Genomic DNA, 20,900 nt, shown 5'->3' with positions numbered 1-20,900 from the left:
GATCTACCGGAGCCTACTACCTGCCTGAGCTTCATCTCAGTACTGGGCTTCCTCTCAGTACTGGGCTTCCTCTCAGTACTGGGCTTTCTCTCAGTACTGGGCTTTCTCTCAGTACTGGGCTTCCTCTCAGTACTGGGCTTTCTCTCAGTACTGGGCTTTCTCTCAGTACTGGCTTCCCCTCAGTTCCGGGCTGCCCCTCAGTTCCGGGCTGCCCCTCAGTTCCGGGCTGCCCCTCAGCCCCGAGCTGCCTCAGTCCCGAGCTGCCCCTCAGTCCCGAGCTGCCCCTCAGTCCCGAGCTGCCCCTCAGTCCCGAGCTGCCCCTCAGTCCCGAGCTGTCCCTCAGTCCCGAGATGCCCCTCAGTCACGAGCTGTTCCTCAGTTCTGTGGGGTTCTGGGTGAGGACTATTAGGCCATGGTCGGCGGCGAGGGTGGATTATCCCAGGACGCGAAGGGGAGGAACTAGGACATTAATGGAGTGGGGTCCACGTCCCGAGTCGGAACCGCCACCATGGACAGATGCCCACCCGGACCCTCCCTATGGTTTTGAGGTGCGTCCGGGAGTCCGCACCTTAGGGGGGTTCTGTCACGCCTTGGTCATTGTATTTTGTGTTTTCGTTATATGTTTGATCAGGCCAGGGTGTGACATGGGTTTATATGTTGTGGTTCGTATTGGGGTTTTTGTATTATTGGGATTACGGCTGAGTAGGGGTGTTGCTTAGGCTTGGCTGCCTGAGGCGGTTCTCAATCAGAGTCAGGTGATTCTCGTTGTCTCTGATTGGGAACCGTATTTAGGTAGCCTGGGTTTCGCTGTGTATTTCGTGGGTGATTGTTCCTGTCTCTGTGTAGTTTCACCAGATAGGCTGTATTAGGTTTCACGTTCCGTTTGTTGTTTTGTATTTTGTAATAGTTATTTCATGTATCGCTTTCTTCATTAAAGAACACGAGTAACAACCACGCTGCATTTCGGTCCGACTCTCTTTTTACAAACGAAGAACGCCGTTACACATGTATTATATGTAGTCCATGTATTATATGTATTATATGTATTCCATGTATTATATGTATTCCATGTACTATATGTATTCCATGTATTATATGTATTATATGTATTCCATGTATTCCATGTAGTCCATGTATTCCATGAATTTGATGTATTATATGTATTCCATGTACTATATGTATTATATGTAGTCCATGTATTCCATGTTGTCCATGTATTCCATGCATTCTATGTATTATATGTATTATATGTACTATATGTATTCAATGTATTATATGTATTCCATGTATTATATGTGTTATATATATTCCATGTACTATATGTATTATATGTAGTCCATGTATTCCATGTAGTCCATGTATTCCATGCATTATATGTATTCCATGTAGTATGTGGATTATATGTAGTATGGGTACTATATGTATTCCATGTATGATATGTAATCCATGTATTATATGTATTCCATGTATTATATGTATTATATATATTCCATGTACTATATGTATTATATGTAGTCCATGAAGTCCATGTATTACATGTATTATATGTATTCCATGTAGTATGTGTATTATATGTACTATATGTATTCCATGTATTATATGTACTATACGTATTCCATGTATTATATGTATTATATATATTCCATGTACTATATGTATTATATGTAGTCCATGAAGTCCATGTATTCCATGTATTATATTTATTATATGTACTATATGTATTCCATGTATTATATGTATTCCATGTATTATATGTATTCCATGTATTATATGTATTCCATGTATTATATGTATTCCATGTACTATATGTATTCTAATTCTCTCCTTCTATCTTTCTTTCTCTCGGAGGACCTGAGCCCTAGGGCCATGCCCCAGGACTTCCTGACATGATGACTCCTTGCTGTCCCCAGTCCTCCTGGCTGTGCTGCTGCTCCAGTTTCAACTGTTCTGCCTTATTATTATTCGACCCTGCTGGTCATTTATGAACATTTGAACATCTTGGCCATGTTCTGTTATAATCTCCACCCGGCACAGCCAGAAGTGGACTGGCCACCCCACATAGCCTGGTTCCTCTCTAGGTTTCTTCCTAGGTTTTGGCCTTTCTAGTGAGTTTTTCCTAGCCACTGTGCTTCTACACCTGCATTGCTTGCTGTTTGGGGTTTAAGGCTGAGTTTCTGTACAGCACTTTGAGATATCAGCTGATGTACGAAGGGCTATATAAATACATTTGATTTGATTTCATTTGATATTCCATGTATTATATGTATTATATGTACTATATGTATTCCATGTATTATATGTATTATGTATTATGTGTACTATATGTAGTCCATATATTATACTATATTATACTGTATGTATTCCATGTATTATATGTACTATATGTATTCCATGTATTATATGCATTCTATGTACTATATGTATTCCATGTATTCCATGTATTATATGTGTTCCGTGTATTATATGTATTCCATGTATTATATGTGTCCAATGTATTATATGTACTATATGTATTCCAGGTATTATATGTATTCCATGTATTATATGTATTATATATATTCCATGTACTATATGTATTATATGTAGTCCATGTATTCCATGTAGTCCATGTATTCCATGCATTATATGTATTCCATGTTGTATGTGGATTATATGTAGTATAGGTACAATATGTATTCCATGTATGATATGTAATCCATGTATTATATGTATTCCATGTATTATATGTATTATATATATTCCATGTACTATATGTAGTATATGTAGTCCATGTATTTCATGAAGTCCATGTATTATATGTACTATATGTATATGTACTATACGTATTCCATGTATTATATGTATTATATGTCGTCCATGTATTCCATGTATTACATGTATTATATGTACTATATGTATTCCATGTATTATATTTATTATATGTATTATATGTACTATATGTATTCAATGTATTACATGTATTCCATGTATTATATGTATTATATGTATTCCATGTACTATATGTATTCCATGTATTATATGTATGATATGTACTATATGTATTCCATGTATTATATGTATTATATGTACTATATGTATTCCATGTAGTATGTGTATTATATGTATTATATGTATTCATTATGCTGCAGTAGTTTGTGTCGGGGGGCAAGGGTCAGTTTGTTATATCTGGAGTACTTCTCCTGTCCTATTCGGTATTCTATTCTAATTCTCTCCTTCTCTCTTTCTTTCTCTCGGAGGACCTGAGCCCTAGGACCATGCCCCAGGACTTCCTGACATGATGACTCCTTGCTGTCCCCAGTCCTCCTGGCTGTGCTGCTGCTCCAGTTTCAACTGTTCTGCCTTATTATTATTCGACCCTGCTGGTCATTTATGAACATTTGAACATCTTGGCCATGTTCTGTTATAATCTCCACTCGGCACAGCCAGAAGTGGACTGGCCACCCCACATAGCCTGGTTCCTCTCTAGGTTTCTTCCTAGGTTTTGGCCTTTCTAGTGAGTTTTTCCTAGCCACCGTGCTTCTACACCTGCATTGCTTGCTGTTTGGGGTTTAAGGCTGAGTTTCTGTACAGCACTTTGAGATATCAGCTGATGTACGAAGGGCTATATAAATACATTTGATTTCATTTCATTTGATATTCCATGTATTATATGTATTATATGTACTATATGTATTCCATGTATTATACGTATTATATATATTCCATGTACTATATGTATTATATGTATTCCATGTACTATATGTATTCCATGTATTATATGTATTATGTGTACTATATGTAGTCCATATATTATACTATATTATACTATATGTATTCCATGTATTATATGTACTATATGTATTCCATGTATTATATGTACTATATGTATTCCATGTATTATATGCATTCCATGTACTATATGTATTCCATGTATTATATGTATTATATGCATTCCATGTAGTATGTGTATTATATGTATTCCATGTATTATACGTGTCCCATGTATTATATGTATTCCATGTACTATATGTATTATATGTATTCCATGTACTATACGTATTCCATGTATTATATGTATTCCATGTAGTATTTGTATTATATGTATTCCATGTATTCCATGTACTATATTTATTCCATGTATTATATGTATTCCATGTACTATATGTATTCCATGTATTATATGTATTCCATGTAGTATGTGTATTATATGTATTCCATGTACTATATGTATTCCATGTACTATATGTATTCCATGATTATATGTAGTATTCCATGTTTTATGTGTATAATGTGTATTCCATGTATTTTGTGTATTTTGTGTATTCCATGTATTCCATGTATCACATGTATTATATGTATTCCATATATTCAGTGTATTATATGTAATATGTATTATATGTATTCCATGTATTCCTTGTATTCCAGGGATTCCATGTATTCCGTGTATTCCATGGATGATGTGTATTCCATGTATCACATGTATTATATGTATTCCATATATTCAGTGTATTATATGTAATATGTATTATATGAATTCCATGTGTTATGTGTATTATATGTATTCAATGTATTATGTGCATTACATGTATTCCATGTACTCCATGTATTATGTGTATTATATGGGGGGGGATTAAAAGAGAGTTTATGAAATGCGCCAGTGTGTCAGCAGCAAACCTTTCTCACTATGTGTGTAAACCCAGAAGAGAGAAGCTCATGTTAAAACAGCCATATACATTATGATAAAGGATATACATTATGATAAAGTATATACATTGTGATAAAAGAAACAGCACGGAACTGAAGGGAGACAAATCATAACATTGGAAAGGCCACTCACTGGTGCTGATGAGAAACTGGTTGGAAACCCCAGGGTGGTCGACGTCGTGAATAGCACTGGCAAAGATGGCAGCTAGGATTTCCAGGTCTGTGAACACAGCCTGTGAAGAAAATAGGTGGAACAATCTACATGAGCAGCACTTCAGAACAGAAATGGGACAAAAAAGTTTCATACAATCTCACGGTATAACCTCACTATTTGTCAGCACCAGGAACATGTCATTTTTGTTGTCCGTTGCAAAATGTTTAAAAGCATTTTATATTGCCTTCCCTAATGAACACAACTCAGGCTACGTTTACAGCCAGTTTTAAACAAGACAAATATAAAAACTAATATCATTAGTGTATGTTTAAAAGTCACATTATTAACAAAACATGAGCTAAAATGTAAAAAGAGGGGGCCATGCTAACAGCACTGTATCAAATCCTCCCAACAAAGATTCCCCCATAAAGCAACGGAGATGGTACATTCCCCTACCTCGAGAGCAGGCGTGGACAGCAGCACGTGAGTGGACTGGGTGACATCAGCAGCATGGATGTTATTGTGATAGGCTACATCGCCGTGGTAATGGTCTTCTAGAGTCATCAGGTAGGTTATAAAGGTGTCTAATGGTATTTTGAATGTTTTTAATAAATCTCTTTCCTGAAAATGAGAGAAAAATGTGACACTGTCAAAACCTGAGGTTACAATAACGAACTGCTATTCACACATACATTCACGGACGCACACAAACATAGTTAGCTGTATAAATTCCAGCAAGGTAAAACAACAGTTTTTATAAAGTTTTTTTTATAATTGTATAAACGTCCTCACCTGGAAAATTGTGTACATCATGACTGTTAAAGGCCGGTTTCCTGAAAGCTCGGTGACTTTAAAAAGATTAAGGCCCCATTTATTGAGGTCCTCAAGCTCCTGAAATCAGACATCAAGGCCATTTTACACACACCACTTTCACCCAAACACATCATAGGAGACAGTATACAGTATATATATACTGAACACAAATATAAACGCAACATGCAACCATTTCAAAGATGTTACAGTTCACATAAGGAAATCAGTTAATTAAAATAAATTCATTAGGCCCTAATTTATGGATTTCACAATTGGGAATACAGATCCCTGTTAGGGATGATGCGAATTTTCGCAGCTTTTTGTAAAAAATCGCGCAACATTTCAACGTCCTGCTACTCATGCCAGGAATATAGTATATGCATATGATAAGTATGTGTGTATAGAAAACACTCTGAAGTCTGAAGTCTAAAACTGGTTAAATCGTGTCTGTGGCTATAACAGAATGTGTTTAGGAGTAAAAATCCCAGGGAAAACTGTTCACCAAAAACACACAAAAAATATTCATCCGCCAGTCAATGTATTGTCTAAGGCGACAGAAAAAAACGAGGATTCCATTACAATGCCTACAGCTTCCACAGGATGTCGCCAGTACTGGCATTTTATGGCTGCTTTATCCTTGGTTAGAGGATGTATAGGCACTTCCTGTCTTGGGGCTCACCGCAGGATGATATGAAAGTGAAAACATGGAGGTTGATTTCAATACTTGCTGCTATCGAATACAGATCGCCCTGTGATCAATTTGATAGATTATTAACGTTTCTTAATACCTAAAGTTGGTTTATAAAAGTAGTTTGAAGTGATTTGTAAAAGTTTATAGGCAACTTTTGTAATTTTAAAAAGTGACGTTGCGTCTTGTAAAGCGGAATTTTCCTGGATCAGACCGGTCTTCATGAAATGACATTTTAGGTATACAATGACGGATTTAATCGGGAAAAATACCCAATTGTGATGTTTATGGGACATATAGGAGTGCCAACAGAGAAGCTCGTCAAAGGTAATTAATGTTTTATAATTTATTTCTGCCTTTTGTGTAGCGCCGGCTACCGCAAAATCTGTTGTTTAGGTGACTTCTGGTATTTTGTGGGGTGCATGCTATCAGATAATAGCTTCTCATGCTTTCGCCGAAAAGCATTTTACAAATCTGACTTGGTGGCTAGATTCACAACGAGTGTAGCTTTAATTCAGTACCTTGCATGTGTGTTTTAATGAAAGTTTGAGTTTTATCGAAAACTATAGGTGGCGCTCTGAAATTTCCACTGATTGATGTTCCTGCACTGGGATTACATTCTGCGTCATCCCTAACAGAAAAGGTAAGGGCGTGAATCAGAAAACCAATCAGGATCTGGTGTAACCGCCTCATGCAGTGCGACACATCTCCTTCACATAGAGTTGATCAGGCTGTTGATTGTGGCCTGTGGAATGTTGTCCCACTCATCTTCAATGGCTGTGCGAAGTTGCTGGAAATTGTTGGGAACTGGAACATGCCATCAATCCAGAGCATCCCAAACATGCTCAATGGTGCGGCAGGTAGCCCAGTGGTTAGAGTGTTGGACTAGTAACCGAAAGGTTGCAAGATCAAATCCCAGAGCTGACAAAGTAAAAATCTGTCATTCTGCCCCTGCACAAGGCAGTTAACCCAGTGTTCCTAGGCTGTCATTGAAAGTAAGAATCTGTCCTTAACTGACAATCCATAGTTAAATAAAGGTGGCATTTTTTGTTGTTGAAAAAATTGTGATATATCTGGTGAGTATGCAAAAAATATCCCAATGCCCCATTGCAGCGATTGGGGACATTGGCCTGTGTACGGTGTCGTCTTTTGAATAGGATGTTAAACGGGTGTCCTGACTCTGTGGTCACTAAAGATACCATTGCACTTAACCCCAGTGTTCTGGGGGTGTCCTCGGATGGGGCCACAGTGTCTCCTGTCCCCTCCTGTCTCAGCCTCCAGTATTTGTGCTCCAGTAGTTTGTGTCGGGGGGCTAGGGTCAGTTTGTTATATCTGGAGTACTTCTCCTGTCCTATTCGGTGTCCTGTGTGAATCTAAGTGTGCGTTCTCTAATTCTCTCCTTCTTTCTTTCTCTCTCTCAGAGGACCTGAGCCCTAGGACCATGCCCCAGGACTACCTGACATGATGACTCCTTGCTGTCCCCAGTCCACCTGGCCATGCTGCTGCTCCAGTTTCAACTGACCTGAGCCCTAGGACCATGCCCCAGGACTACCTGACATGATGACTCCTTGCTGTCCCCGGTCCACCTGACTGTGCTGCTGCTCCAGTTTAAACTGTTCTGCCTTGTTATTATTCGACCATGCTGGTCATTTATGAACATTTGAACATCTTGGCCATGTTCTGTTATAATCTCCACCCGGCACAGCAAGAAGAGGACGGGCCACCCCACATATGCTCTCTCTAATTCTCTCTTTCTTTCTCTCTCTCGGAGGACCTGAGCCCTAGGACCGTGCCCCAGGACTACCTGACATGATGACTCCTTGCTGTCCCCGGTCCACCTGACTGTGCTGCTGCTCCAGTTTAAACTGTTCTGCCTTGTTATTATTCGACCATGCTGGTCATTTATGAACATTTGAACATCTTGGCCATGTTCTGTTATAATCTCCACCCGGCACAGCCAGAAGAGGACTGGCCACCCCACATAGCCTGGTTCCTCTCTAGGTTTCTTCCTAGGTTTTGGCCTTTCTAGGGAGTTTTTCCTAGCCACCGTGCTTCTGCACCTTCATTGCTTGCTATTTGGGGTTTTAGGCTGGGTTTCTGTACAGCACTTTGAGATATCAGCTGATGTACGAAGGGCTATATAAATAAATTTGATTTGATTTGATTTGATTCTGGCTAAATTCCCAATCTGGCCCGCATACCATCATGGTCACAGTTTACAATTGGCTAATTCATCCCCCCTCCTCTCCCCGGTATCAATTCCACAGGTCGTTTCTGTAAATGAGAATGTGTTCTCAGTCATCTTCCCGGGTTAAATAAAATACAAATTTTCCATAAATTATATCAGGCATAAGATGGAATTCAATCGAAACGGCATTGTAGGTAAATCTTCACTGTCTGGGGATAAATAACGTAAAGATGTATGAGACAAGGTCTTTCGAACAGTCTGACAACTGAGATCAAACAGTCTGACAACTGACAACTGACAACTGAGGTCTAACAGTCTGACAACTGACAACTGAGGTCTAACAGTCTGGCAACTGACAACTGACAACTGAGGTCTAACAGTCTGACAACTGACAACTGAGGTCTAACAGTCTGGCAACTGACAACTGAGGTCTAACAGTCTGGCAACTGACAACTGAGGTCTAACAGTCTGACAACTGACAACTGAGGTCTAACAGTCTGACAACTGACAACTGAGGTCTAACAGTCTGACAACTGACAACTGAGGTCTAACAGTCTGGCAACTGACAACTGAGGTCTAACAGTCTGGCAACTGACAACTGAGGTCTAACAGTCTGACAACTGACAACTAACAGTCTGACAACTGACAACTGAGGTCGAACAGTCTGACAACTGACAACTGAGATCTAACAGTCTGACAACTGACAACTGAGGTCTAACAGTCTGACAACTGACAACTAACAGTCTGACAACTGAAAACTGAGATCTAACAGTCTGGCAACTGAGGTCTAACAGTCTGACAACTGAGGTCTAACAGTGACAACTGAAAACTGAGATCTAACAGTCTGACAACTGAGGTCTAACAGTCTGACAACTGAAAACTGAGGTCTAACAGTCTGACAACTGAGGTCTAACAGTCTGACAACTGAAAACTGAGGTCTAACAGTCTGACAACTGACAACTGAGGTCTAACAGTGACAACTGACAACTGAGATCTAACAGTCTGACAACTGACAACTGAAAACTGAGGTCTAACAGTCTGACAACTGACAACTGAGGTCTAACAGTCTGACAACTGACAACTGAGGTCTAACAGTCTGGCAACTGACAACTGAGATCTAACAGTCTGACAACTGACAACTGAGGTCTAACAGTCTGACAACTGACAACTGAGATCTAACAGTCTGACAACTGACAACTGAGGTCTAACAGTCTGACAACTGACAACTAACAGTCTGACAACTGAAAACTGAGATCTGACAACTGAGGTCTAATAGTGACAACTGACAACTGATATCTAACAGTCTGACAACTGAGGTCTAACAGTCTGACAACTGAGATCTAACAGTCTGACAACTGACAATTGAGATCTAACAGTCTAACAACTGAGGTCTAACAGTCTGACAACTGAGGTCTAACAGTCTGACAACTGACAACTGAGGTCTAACAGTCTGACAACTGACAACTGACAACTGAGGTCTAACAGTTTGACAACTGACAACTGAGGTCTAACAGTCTGACAACTGACAACTGACAACTGAGGTCTAACAGTCTGACATTTACATTTACATTTAAGTCATTTAGCAGACGCTCTTATCCAGAGCGACTTACAATTCTAAATTCCATGCATGACTTATTCAATTGGAATTCATCAGATACTGTATGTAATATAAATCCATCAATGTTTTTCTTCTTCTTTTATTAGGTATGCACAGACCCCCAAAACTCAAATGGATTGATTGCCTTTCAATCTCAACACAGCTGGTGTTTCATCTCTCTTGCCATCTGACATAGAGCACAGGGCCCACAGAACATGTACACTGCCCAGTCATCAATTAAGCTGCCCGGGATGTTGTATCTCTCTCTCATTGATGTGCGCATCATCATCATAGTTGTTAGCAGCAGGGGGAGACAGAAGCATTCACCATACCTCTCAGCCATCTGACAGGCTAGGCACATTGAACAGAAGGTACCACACAAACAGACTCTCCTATCAATGCAACAGTCCAGAATCCTTGAGTTCCACTTTGCCGGAGTATTGGGTTGACTCATTACTGCTCTATCACATACTCCATATCCAGATTTGCAGGCTTTTTTTTCTCCATTTGAAATCACTCCATTTGACAACCTCATCCAGCGAAGTTGATAGGCAACGCCAGTGTCAGTGAGCTGTTATTAGAACGGTCACAACGGTGACAGCTGACAACTGAGGTCTAACAGTCTGGCAACTGACAACTGAGATCTAACAGTCGGACAACTGAGGTCTAACAGTCTGACAACTGAGGTCTAACAGTCTGACAACTGACAACTGAGATCTAACAGTCTGACAACTGAGGTCTAACAGTCTGACAACTGACAACTGACAACTGAGGTCTAACAGTTTGACAACTGACAACTGAGGTCTAACAGTCTGACAACTGACAACTGAGGTCTAACAGTCTGACAGCTGACAACTGAGGTCTAACAGTCTGGCAACTGACAACTGAGATCTAACAGTCGGACAACTGAGGTCTAACAGTCTGACAACTGAGGTCTAACAGTCTGACAACTGACAACTGAGATCTAACAGTCTGACAACTGAGGTCTAACAGTCTGACAACTGAGATCTAACAGTCTGACAACTGAGGTCTAACAGTCTGACAACTGAGATCTAACAGTCTGACAACTGAGATCTAACAGCCTGACGTCTGACAACTGAGGTCTAACAGTCTGACAACTGACAACTGAGATCTAACAGTCTGACAACTGAGGTCTAACAGCCTGACGTCTGACAACTGAGGTCTAACAGTCTGACAACTGACAACTGAGATCTAACAGTCTGACAACTGAGGTCTAACAGTCTGACAACTGACAACTGAGATCTAACAGTCTGACAACTGAGGTCTAACAGTCTGACAACTGACAACTGAGATCTAACAGTCTGACAACTGACAATTGAGATCTAACAGTCTGACAACTGAGATCTAACAGTCTGACAACTGAGGTCTAACAGTCTGGCAACTGACAACTGAGGTCTAACAGTCTGACAACTGACAACTGAGGTCTAACAGTCTGACAACTGACAACTGAGGTCTAACAGTCTGACAACTGACAACTGAGGTCTAACAGTCTGGCAACTGACAACTGAGGTCTAACAGTCTGGCAACTGACAACTGAGGTCTAACAGTCTGACAACTGACAACTAACAGTCTGACAACTGACAACTGAGGTCGAACAGTCTGACAACTGACAACTGAGATCTAACAGTCTGACAACTGACAACTGAGGTCTAACAGTCTGACAACTGACAACTAACAGTCTGACAACTGAAAACTGAGATCTAACAGTCTGACAACTGAGGTCTAACAGTCTGACAACTGAGGTCTAACAGTGACAACTGAAAACTGAGATCTAACAGTCTGACAACTGACAACTAACAGTCTGACAACTGAAAACTGAGATCTAACAGTCTGACAACTGAGGTCTAACAGTCTGACAACTGAGGTCTAACAGTGACAACTGAAAACTGAGGTCTAACAGTCTGACAACTGAGGTCTAACAGTCTGACAACTGAAAACTGAGGTCTAACAGTCTGACAACTGACAACTGAGGTCTAACAGTGACAACTGACAACTGAGATCTAACAGTCTGACAACTGACAACTGAAAACTGAGGTCTAACAGTCTGACAACTGACAACTGAGGTCTAACAGTCTGACAACTGACAACTGAGGTCTAACAGTCTGGCAACTGACAACTGAGATCTAACAGTCTGACAACTGACAACTGAGGTCTAACAGTCTGACAACTGACAACTGAGATCTAACAGTCTGACAACTGACAACTGAGGTCTAACAGTCTGACAACTGACAACTAACAGTCTGACAACTGAAAACTGAGATCTGACAACTGAGGTCTAATAGTGACAACTGACAACTGATATCTAACAGTCTGACAACTGAGGTCTAACAGTCTGACAACTGAGATCTAACAGTCTGACAACTGACAATTGAGATCTAACAGTCTAACAACTGAGGTCTAACAGTCTGACAACTGAGGTCTAACAGTCTGACAACTGACAACTGAGGTCTAACAGTCTGACAACTGACAACTGACAACTGAGGTCTAACAGTTTGACAACTGACAACTGAGGTCTAACAGTCTGACAACTGACAACTGACAACTGAGGTCTAACAGTCTGACATTTACATTTACATTTAAGTCATTTAGCAGACGCTCTTATCCAGAGCGACTTACAATTCTAAATTCCATGCATGACTTATTCAATTGGAATTCATCAGATACTGTATGTAATATAAATCCATCAATGTTTTTCTTCTTCTTTTATTAGGTATGCACAGACCCCCAAAACTCAAATGGATTGATTGCCTTTCAATCTCAACACAGCTGGTGTTTCATCTCTCTTGCCATCTGACATAGAGCACAGGGCCCACAGAACATGTACACTGCCCAGTCATCAATTAAGCTGCCCGGGATGTTGTATCTCTCTCATTGATGTGCGCATCATCATCATAGTTGTTAGCAGCAGGGGGAGACAGAAGCATTCACCATACCTCTCAGCCATCTGACAGGCTAGGCACATTGAACAGAAGGTACCACACAAACAGACTCTCCTATCAATGCAACAGTCCAGAATCCTTGAGTTCCACTTTGCCGGAGTATTGGGTTGACTCATTACTGCTCTATCACATACTCCATATCCAGATTTGCAGGCTTTTTTTTTCTCCATTTGAAATCACTCCATTTGACAACCTCATCCAGCGAAGTTGATAGGCAACGCCAGTGTCAGTGAGCTGTTATTAGAACGGTCACAACGGTGACAGCTGACAACTGAGGTCTAACAGTCTGGCAACTGACAACTGAGATCTAACAGTCGGACAACTGAGGTCTAACAGTCTGACAACTGAGGTCTAACAGTCTGACAACTGACAACTGAGATCTAACAGTCTGACAACTGAGGTCTAACAGTCTGACAACTGACAACTGACAACTGAGGTCTAACAGTTTGACAACTGACAACTGAGGTCTAACAGTCTGACAACTGACAACTGAGGGTCTAACAGTCTGACAGCTGACAACTGAGGTCTAACAGTCTGGCAACTGACAACTGAGATCTAACAGTCGGACAACTGAGGTCTAACAGTCTGACAACTGAGGTCTAACAGTCTGACAACTGACAACTGAGATCTAACAGTCTGACAACTGAGGTCTAACAGTCTGACAACTGAGATCTAACAGTCTGACAACTGAGGTCTAACAGTCTGACAACTGAGATCTAACAGTCTGACAACTGAGATCTAACAGCCTGACGCCTGACAACTGAGGTCTAACAGTCTGACAACTGACAACTGAGATCTAACAGTCTGACAACTGAGGTCTAACAGCCTGACGTCTGACAACTGAGGTCTAACAGTCTGACAACTGACAACTGAGATCTAACAGTCTGACAACTGAGGTCTAACAGTCTGACAACTGACAACTGAGATCTAACAGTCTGACAACTGAGGTCTAACAGTCTGACAACTGACAACTGAGATCTAACAGTCTGACAACTGACAATTGAGATCTAACAGTCTGACAACTGAGATCTAACAGTCTGACAACTGAGGTCTAACAGTCTGGCAACTGACAACTGAGGTCTAACAGTCTGACAACTGACAACTGAGGTCTAACAGTCTGACAACTGACAACTGAGGTCTAACAGTCTGACAACTGACAACTGAGGTCTAACAGTCTGGCAACTGACAACTGAGGTCTAACAGTCTGGCAACTGACAACTGAGGTCTAACAGTCTGACAACTGACAACTAACAGTCTGACAACTGACAACTGAGGTCGAACAGTCTGACAACTGACAACTGAGATCTAACAGTCTGACAACTGACAACTGAGGTCTAACAGTCTGACAACTGACAACTAACAGTCTGACAACTGAAAACTGAGATCTAACAGTCTGACAACTGAGGTCTAACAGTCTGACAACTGAGGTCTAACAGTGACAACTGAAAACTGAGATCTAACAGTCTGACAACTGACAACTAACAGTCTGACAACTGAAAACTGAGATCTAACAGTCTGACAACTGAGGTCTAACAGTCTGACAACTGAGGTCTAACAGTGACAACTGAAAACTGAGGTCTAACAGTCTGACAACTGAGGTCTAACAGTCTGACAACTGAAAACTGAGGTCTAACAGTCTGACAACTGACAACTGAGGTCTAACAGTGACAACTGACAACTGAGATCTAACAGTCTGACAACTGACAACTGAAAACTGAGGTCTAACAGTCTGACAACTGACAACTGAGGTCTAACAGTCTGACAACTGACAACTGAGGTCTAACAGTCTGGCAACTGACAACTGAGATCTAACAGTCTGACAACTGACAACTGAGGTCTAACAGTCTGACAACTGACAACTGAGATCTAACAGTCTGACAACTGACAACTGAGGTCTAACAGTCTGACAACTGACAACTAACAGTCTGACAACTGAAAACTGAGATCTGACAACTGAGGTCTAATAGTGACAACTGACAACTGATATCTAACAGTCTGACAACTGAGGTCTAACAGTCTGACAACTGAGATCTAACAGTCTGACAACTGACAATTGAGATCTAACAGTCTAACAACTGAGGTCTAACAGTCTGACAACTGAGGTCTAACAGTCTGACAACTGACAACTGAGGTCTAACAGTCTGACAACTGACAACTGACAACTGAGGTCTAACAGTTTGACAACTGACAACTGAGCTCTAACAGTCTGACAACTGACAACTGACAACTGAGGTCTAACAGTCTGACATTTACATTTACATTTAAGTCATTTAGCAGACGCTCTTATCCAGAGCGACTTACAATTCTAAATTCCATGCATGACTTATTCAATTGGAATTCATCAGATACTGTATGTAATATAAATCCATCAATGTTTTTCTTCTTCTTTTATTAGGTATGCACAGACCCCCAAAACTCAAATGGATTGATTGCCTTTCAATCTCAACACAGCTGGTGTTTCATCTCTCTTGCCATCTGACATAGAGCACAGGGCCCACAGAACATGTACACTGCCCAGTCATCAATTAAGCTGCCCGGGATGTTGTATCTCTCTCATTGATGTGCGCATCATCATCATAGTTGTTAGCAGCAGGGGAGACAGAAGCATTCACCATACCTCTCAGCCATCTGACAGGCTAGGCACATTGAACAGAAGGTACCACACAAACAGACTCTCCTATCAATGCAACAGTCCAGAATCCTTGAGTTCCACTTTGCCGGAGTATTGGGTTGACTCATTACTGCTCTATCACATACTCCATATCCAGATTTGCAGGCTTTTTTTTTCTCCATTTGAAATCACTCCATTTGACAACCTCATCCAGCGAAGTTGATAGGCAACGCCAGTGTCAGTGAGCTGTTATTAGAACGGTCACAACGGTGACAGCTGACAACTGAGGTCTAACAGTCTGGCAACTGACAACTGAGATCTAACAGTCGGACAACTGAGGTCTAACAGTCTGACAACTGAGGTCTAACAGTCTGACAACTGACAACTGAGATCTAACAGTCTGACAACTGAGGTCTAACAGTCTGACAACTGACAACTGACAACTGAGGTCTAACAGTTTGACAACTGACAACTGAGGTCTAACAGTCTGACAACTGACAACTGACAACTGAGGTCTAACAGTCTGACAGCTGACAACTGAGGTCTAACAGTCTGGCAACTGACAACTGAGATCTAACAGTCGGACAACTGAGGTCTAACAGTCTGACAACTGAGGTCTAACAGTCTGACAACTGACAACTGAGATCTAACAGTCTGACAACTGAGGTCTAACAGTCTGACAACTGAGATCTAACAGTCTGACAACTGAGGTCTAACAGTCTGACAACTGAGATCTAACAGTCTGACAACTGAGATCTAACAGTCTGACAACTGAGATCTAACAGCCTGACGTCTGACAACTGAGGTCTAACAGTCTGACAACTGAGATCTAACAGTCTGACAACTGAGGTCTAACAGCCTGACGTCTGACAACTGAGGTCTAACAGTCTGACAACTGACAACTGAGATCTAACAGTCTGACAACTGAGGTCTAACAGTCTGACAACTGACAACTGAGATCTAACAGTCTGACAACTGAGGTCTAACAGTCTGACAACTGACATCTAACAGTCTGACAACTGACAATTGAGATCTAACAGTCTGACAACTGAGATCTAACAGTCTGACAACTGAGGTCTAACAGTCTGACAACTGACAACTGAGATCTAACAGTCTGACAACTGAGGTCTAACAGTCTGACAACTGAGATCTAACAGTCTGACAACTGAGGTCTAACAGTCTGACAACTGAGATCTAACAGTCTGACAACTGAGATCTAACAGTCTGACAACTGAGATCTAACAGTCTGACAACTGAGGTCTAACAGTCTGACAACTGACAACTGAGATCTAACAGTCTGACAACTGAGGTCTAACAGTCTGACAACTGACAACTGAGATCTAACAGTCTGACAACTGAGGTCTAACAGTCTGACAACTGAGATCTAACAGTCTGACAACTGAGGTCTAACAGTCTGACAACTGAGATCTAACAGTCTGACAACTGAGATCTAACAGTCTGACAACTGAGATCTAACAGTCTGACAACTGAGGTCTAACAGTCTGACAACTGACAACCAAGGGACAAAAAACTAAAGCCAGTCTCATCTTAATATTGGCCCTTGAGCCAATCAGCAAACCACAGTGGTGTAACATTACAGAGGTGACCCTTTAAGGCATCCTATTGGTGTAACATTACAGAGGTGACCCTTTAAGGCATCCTATTGGTGTAACATTACAGAGGTGACCCTTTAAGGCATCCTATTGGTGTAACATTACAGAGGGGACCCTTTAAGGCATCCTATTGGTGTAACATTACAGAGGTGACACTTTAAGGCATCCTATTGGTGTAACATTACAGAGGGGACCCTTTAAGGCATCCTATTGGTGTAACATTACAGAGGTGACCCTTTAAGGCATCCTATTGGTGTAACATTACAGAGGTGACCCTTTAAGGCATCCTATTGGTGTAACATTACAGAGGTGACCCTTTAAGGCATCCTATTGGTGTAACATTACAGAGGTGACCCTTTAAGGCATCCTATTGGTGTAACATTACAGAGGTGACACTTTAAGGCATCCTATTGGTGTAACATTACAGAGGTGACACTTTAAGGCATCCTATTGGTGTAACATTACAGAGGGGACCCTTTAAGGCATCCTATTGGTGTAACATTACAGAGGTGACCCTTTAAGGCATCCTATTGGTGTAACATTACAGAGGTGACACTTTAAGGCATCCTATTGGTGTAACATTACAGAGGTGACCCTTTAAGGCATCCTATTGGTGTAACATTACAGAGGTGACCCTTTAAGGCATCCTATTGGTGTAACATTACAGAGGTGACCCTTTAAGGCATCCTATTGGTGTAACATTACAGAGGTGACCCTTTAAGGCATCCTATTGGTGTAACATTACAGAGGTGACCCTTTAAGGCATCCTATTGGTGTAACATTACAGAGGTGACCCTTTAAGGCATCCTATTGGTGTAACATTACAGAGGGGACCCTTTAAGGCATCCTATTGGTGTAACATTACAGAGGTGACCCTTTAAGGCATCCTATTGGTGTAACATTACAGAGGTGACCCTTTAAGGCATCCTATTGGTGTAACATTACAGAGGTGACCCTTTAAGGCATCCTATTGGTGTAACATTACAGAGGGGACCCTTTAAGGCATCCTATTGGTGTAACATTACAGAGGTGACACTTTAAGGCATCCTATTGGTGTAACATTACAGAGGGGACCCTTTAAGGCATCCTATTGGTGTAACATTACAGAGGTGACCCTTTAAGGCATCCTATTGGTGTAACATTACAGAGGTGACCCTTTAAGGCATCCTATTGGTGTAACATTACAGAGATGACCCTTTAAGGCATCCTATTGGTGTAACATTACAGAGGGGACCCTTTAAGGCATCCTATTGGTGTAACATTACAGAGGTGACCCTTTAAGGCATCCTATTGGTGTAACATTACAGAGGTGACCCTTTAAGGCATCCTATTGTTGTAACATTACAGAGGGGACCCTTTAAGGCATCCTATTGGTGTAACATTACAGAGGTGACACTTTAAGGCATCCTATTGGTGTAACATTACAGAGGTGACCCTTTAAGGCATCCTATTGGTGTAACATTACAGAGGGGACCCTTTAAGGCATCCTACTGGTGTAACATTACAGAGGTGACCCTTTAAGGCATCCTATTGGTGTAACATTACAGAGGTGACCCTTTAAGGCATCCTATTGGTGTAACATTACAGAGGTGACCCTTTAAGGCATCCTATTGGTGTAACATTACAGAGGGGACCCTTTAAGGCATCCTATTGGTGTAACATTACAGAGGTGACACTTTAAGGCATCCTATTTGTGTAACATTACAGAGGTGACCCTTTAAGGCATCCTATTGGTGTAACATTACAGAGGGGACCCTTTAAGGCATCCTATTGGTGTAACATTACAGAGGTGACCCTTTAAGGCATCCTATTGGTGTAACATTACAGAGGTGACACTTTAAGGCATCCTATTGGTGTAACATTACAGAGGTGACCCTTTAAGGCATCCTATTGGTGTAACATTACAGAGGGGACCCTTTAAGGCATCCTATTGGTGTAACATTACAGAGGTGACACTTTAAGGCATCCTATTGGTGTAACATTACAGAGGGGACCCTTTAAGGCATCCTATTGGTGTAACATTACAGAGGTGACACTTTAAGGCATCCTATTGGTGTAACATTACAGAGGTGACCCTTTAAGGCATCCTATTGGTGTAACATTACAGAGGGGACCCTTTAAGGCATCCTATTGGTGTAACATTACAGAGGTGACCCTTTAAGGCATCCTATTGGTGTAACATTACAGAGGTGACCCTTTAAGGCATCCTATTGGTGTAACATTACAGAGGTGACCCTTTAAGGCATCCTATTGGTGTAACATTACAGAGGGGACCCTTTAAGGCATCCTATTGGTGTAACATTACAGAGGTGACACTTTAAGGCATCCTATTGGTGTAACATTACAGAGGTGACCCTTTAAGGCATCCTATTGGTGTAACATTACAGAGGGGACCCTTTAAGGCATCCTATTGGTGTAACATTACAGAGGGGACCCTTTAAGGCATCCTATTGGTGTAACATTACAGAGGTGACCCTTTAAGGCATCCTATTGGTGTAACATTACAGAGGTGACCCTTTAAGGCATCCTATTGGTGTAACATTACAGAGTTGACACTTTAAGGCATCCTATTGGTGTAACATTACAGAGGGGACCCTTTAAGGCATCCTATTGGTGTAACATTACAGAGGGGACCCTTTAAGGCATCCTATTGGTGTAACATTACAGAGGGGACCCTTTAAGGCATCCTATTGGTGTAACATTACAGAGGTGACCCTTTAAGGCATCCTATTGGTGTAACATTACAGAGGTGACCCTTTAAGGCATCCTATTGGTGTAACATTACAGAGGGGACCCTTTAAGGCATCCTATTGGTGTAACATTACAGAGGGGACCCTTTAAGGCATCCTATTGGTGTAACATTACAGAGGTGACCCTTTAAGGCATCCTATTGGTGTAACATTACAGAGGTGACCCTTTAAGGCATCCTATTGGTGTAACATTACAGAGGTGACCCTTTAAGGCATCCTATTGGTGTAACATTACAGAGGTGACCCTTTAAGGCATCCTATTGGTGTAACATTACAGAGGTGACACTTTAAGGCATCCTATTTCCTGGATCTCAATAGAACCAATGTAGTCCTCATCACTGTGTGGGACATCTACTACGTCAAACTTGATCAAATCAGTTTCAGCCTAAATCTGATTGGTGATGAGTGCTAGAAGGTTAATAAGCACGAGAACATGGTCTAGCTCTGGCGTCAACGTCTAGCTAGCTACGACGGTGCGGGACAGTACTATCAACAAGGATCAGTGGGATAACGACTAGAATAATAATAAAAACAGCATACAATGAAGAGGCCCGGGGTCAGGCTTCTCTTCACCTTGGGAAAAGTCCAGATAAAAGCCCAGCTAGGGATTATGTAGCTATGTAGAGGTTAAGTCCCTTGCTCAAGGGCACAACAGCAGTAATTCCTAAGTTAATATCAGATAAATCATTTACTATAGTATTTACTCTATTCAACAAAAGCGTGCCATGATGATCAGACTGCTCTCGTACACGTTTGTTTAACCTTCCTGGAATACACTCTTGCTAAGAGAAGCTAAGAGCAACTGTTAAATGACTAAAATGTCAATATAAAGTCAAAAAGCTC

The 20,900-nt window shown here is 41.2% G+C and overlaps 1 protein-coding gene and 1 long non-coding RNA gene across 15 annotated transcripts in view; one reads left to right on the top strand and one right to left on the bottom strand.

The window, feature by feature from the left end:
• The window catches only part of LOC118388049 (cAMP-specific 3',5'-cyclic phosphodiesterase 4D-like), a 469,033-nt gene that overhangs the window by 15,947 nt on the left and 432,186 nt on the right, over nt 1–20,900 (bottom strand). For all 12 annotated transcript variants that reach the window (XR_008142771.1, XM_052525216.1, XM_052525217.1 and 9 more), the window contains 3 exons: nt 5,630–5,728; nt 5,294–5,458; nt 4,817–4,916 (listed from right to left, as the gene is read on the bottom strand). Coding sequence is in view for 11 of the 12 variants with exons in the window: in XM_052525216.1 (XP_052381176.1) it covers nt 4,817–4,916; nt 5,294–5,458; nt 5,630–5,728 (364 nt within the window). In the remaining variant the exon portion in view is untranslated. The remainder of the gene's footprint in view (nt 1–4,816; nt 4,917–5,293; nt 5,459–5,629; nt 5,729–20,900) is intronic.
• Nucleotides 6,595–20,900, top strand: LOC127931735 (uncharacterized). Of its 3 annotated transcripts, XR_008142780.1 has the most exons (6): nt 6,595–11,682; nt 14,162–14,488; nt 16,624–17,736; nt 17,817–18,216; nt 19,337–19,656; nt 19,737–20,900. It is a non-coding gene; the product is annotated as an uncharacterized LOC127931735 (long non-coding RNA). The 3 variants fall into 3 exon arrangements; XR_008142778.1 differs by lacking the exon at nt 14,162–14,488 and having other exon boundaries at nt 6,595–11,864; nt 19,977–20,900; XR_008142779.1 differs by lacking the exon at nt 14,162–14,488 and having other exon boundaries at nt 6,595–11,864; nt 19,617–20,900.

This window comes from Oncorhynchus keta, chromosome 9 (assembly GCF_023373465.1).
Source record: "Oncorhynchus keta strain PuntledgeMale-10-30-2019 chromosome 9, Oket_V2, whole genome shotgun sequence".
In the NCBI taxonomy this organism is placed as follows: Eukaryota; Metazoa; Chordata; class Actinopteri; order Salmoniformes; family Salmonidae; genus Oncorhynchus; species Oncorhynchus keta.
The sequence above is the reverse complement of the archived record's forward strand: the minus strand, read 5'-3'. Positions and strand labels throughout refer to the sequence as shown.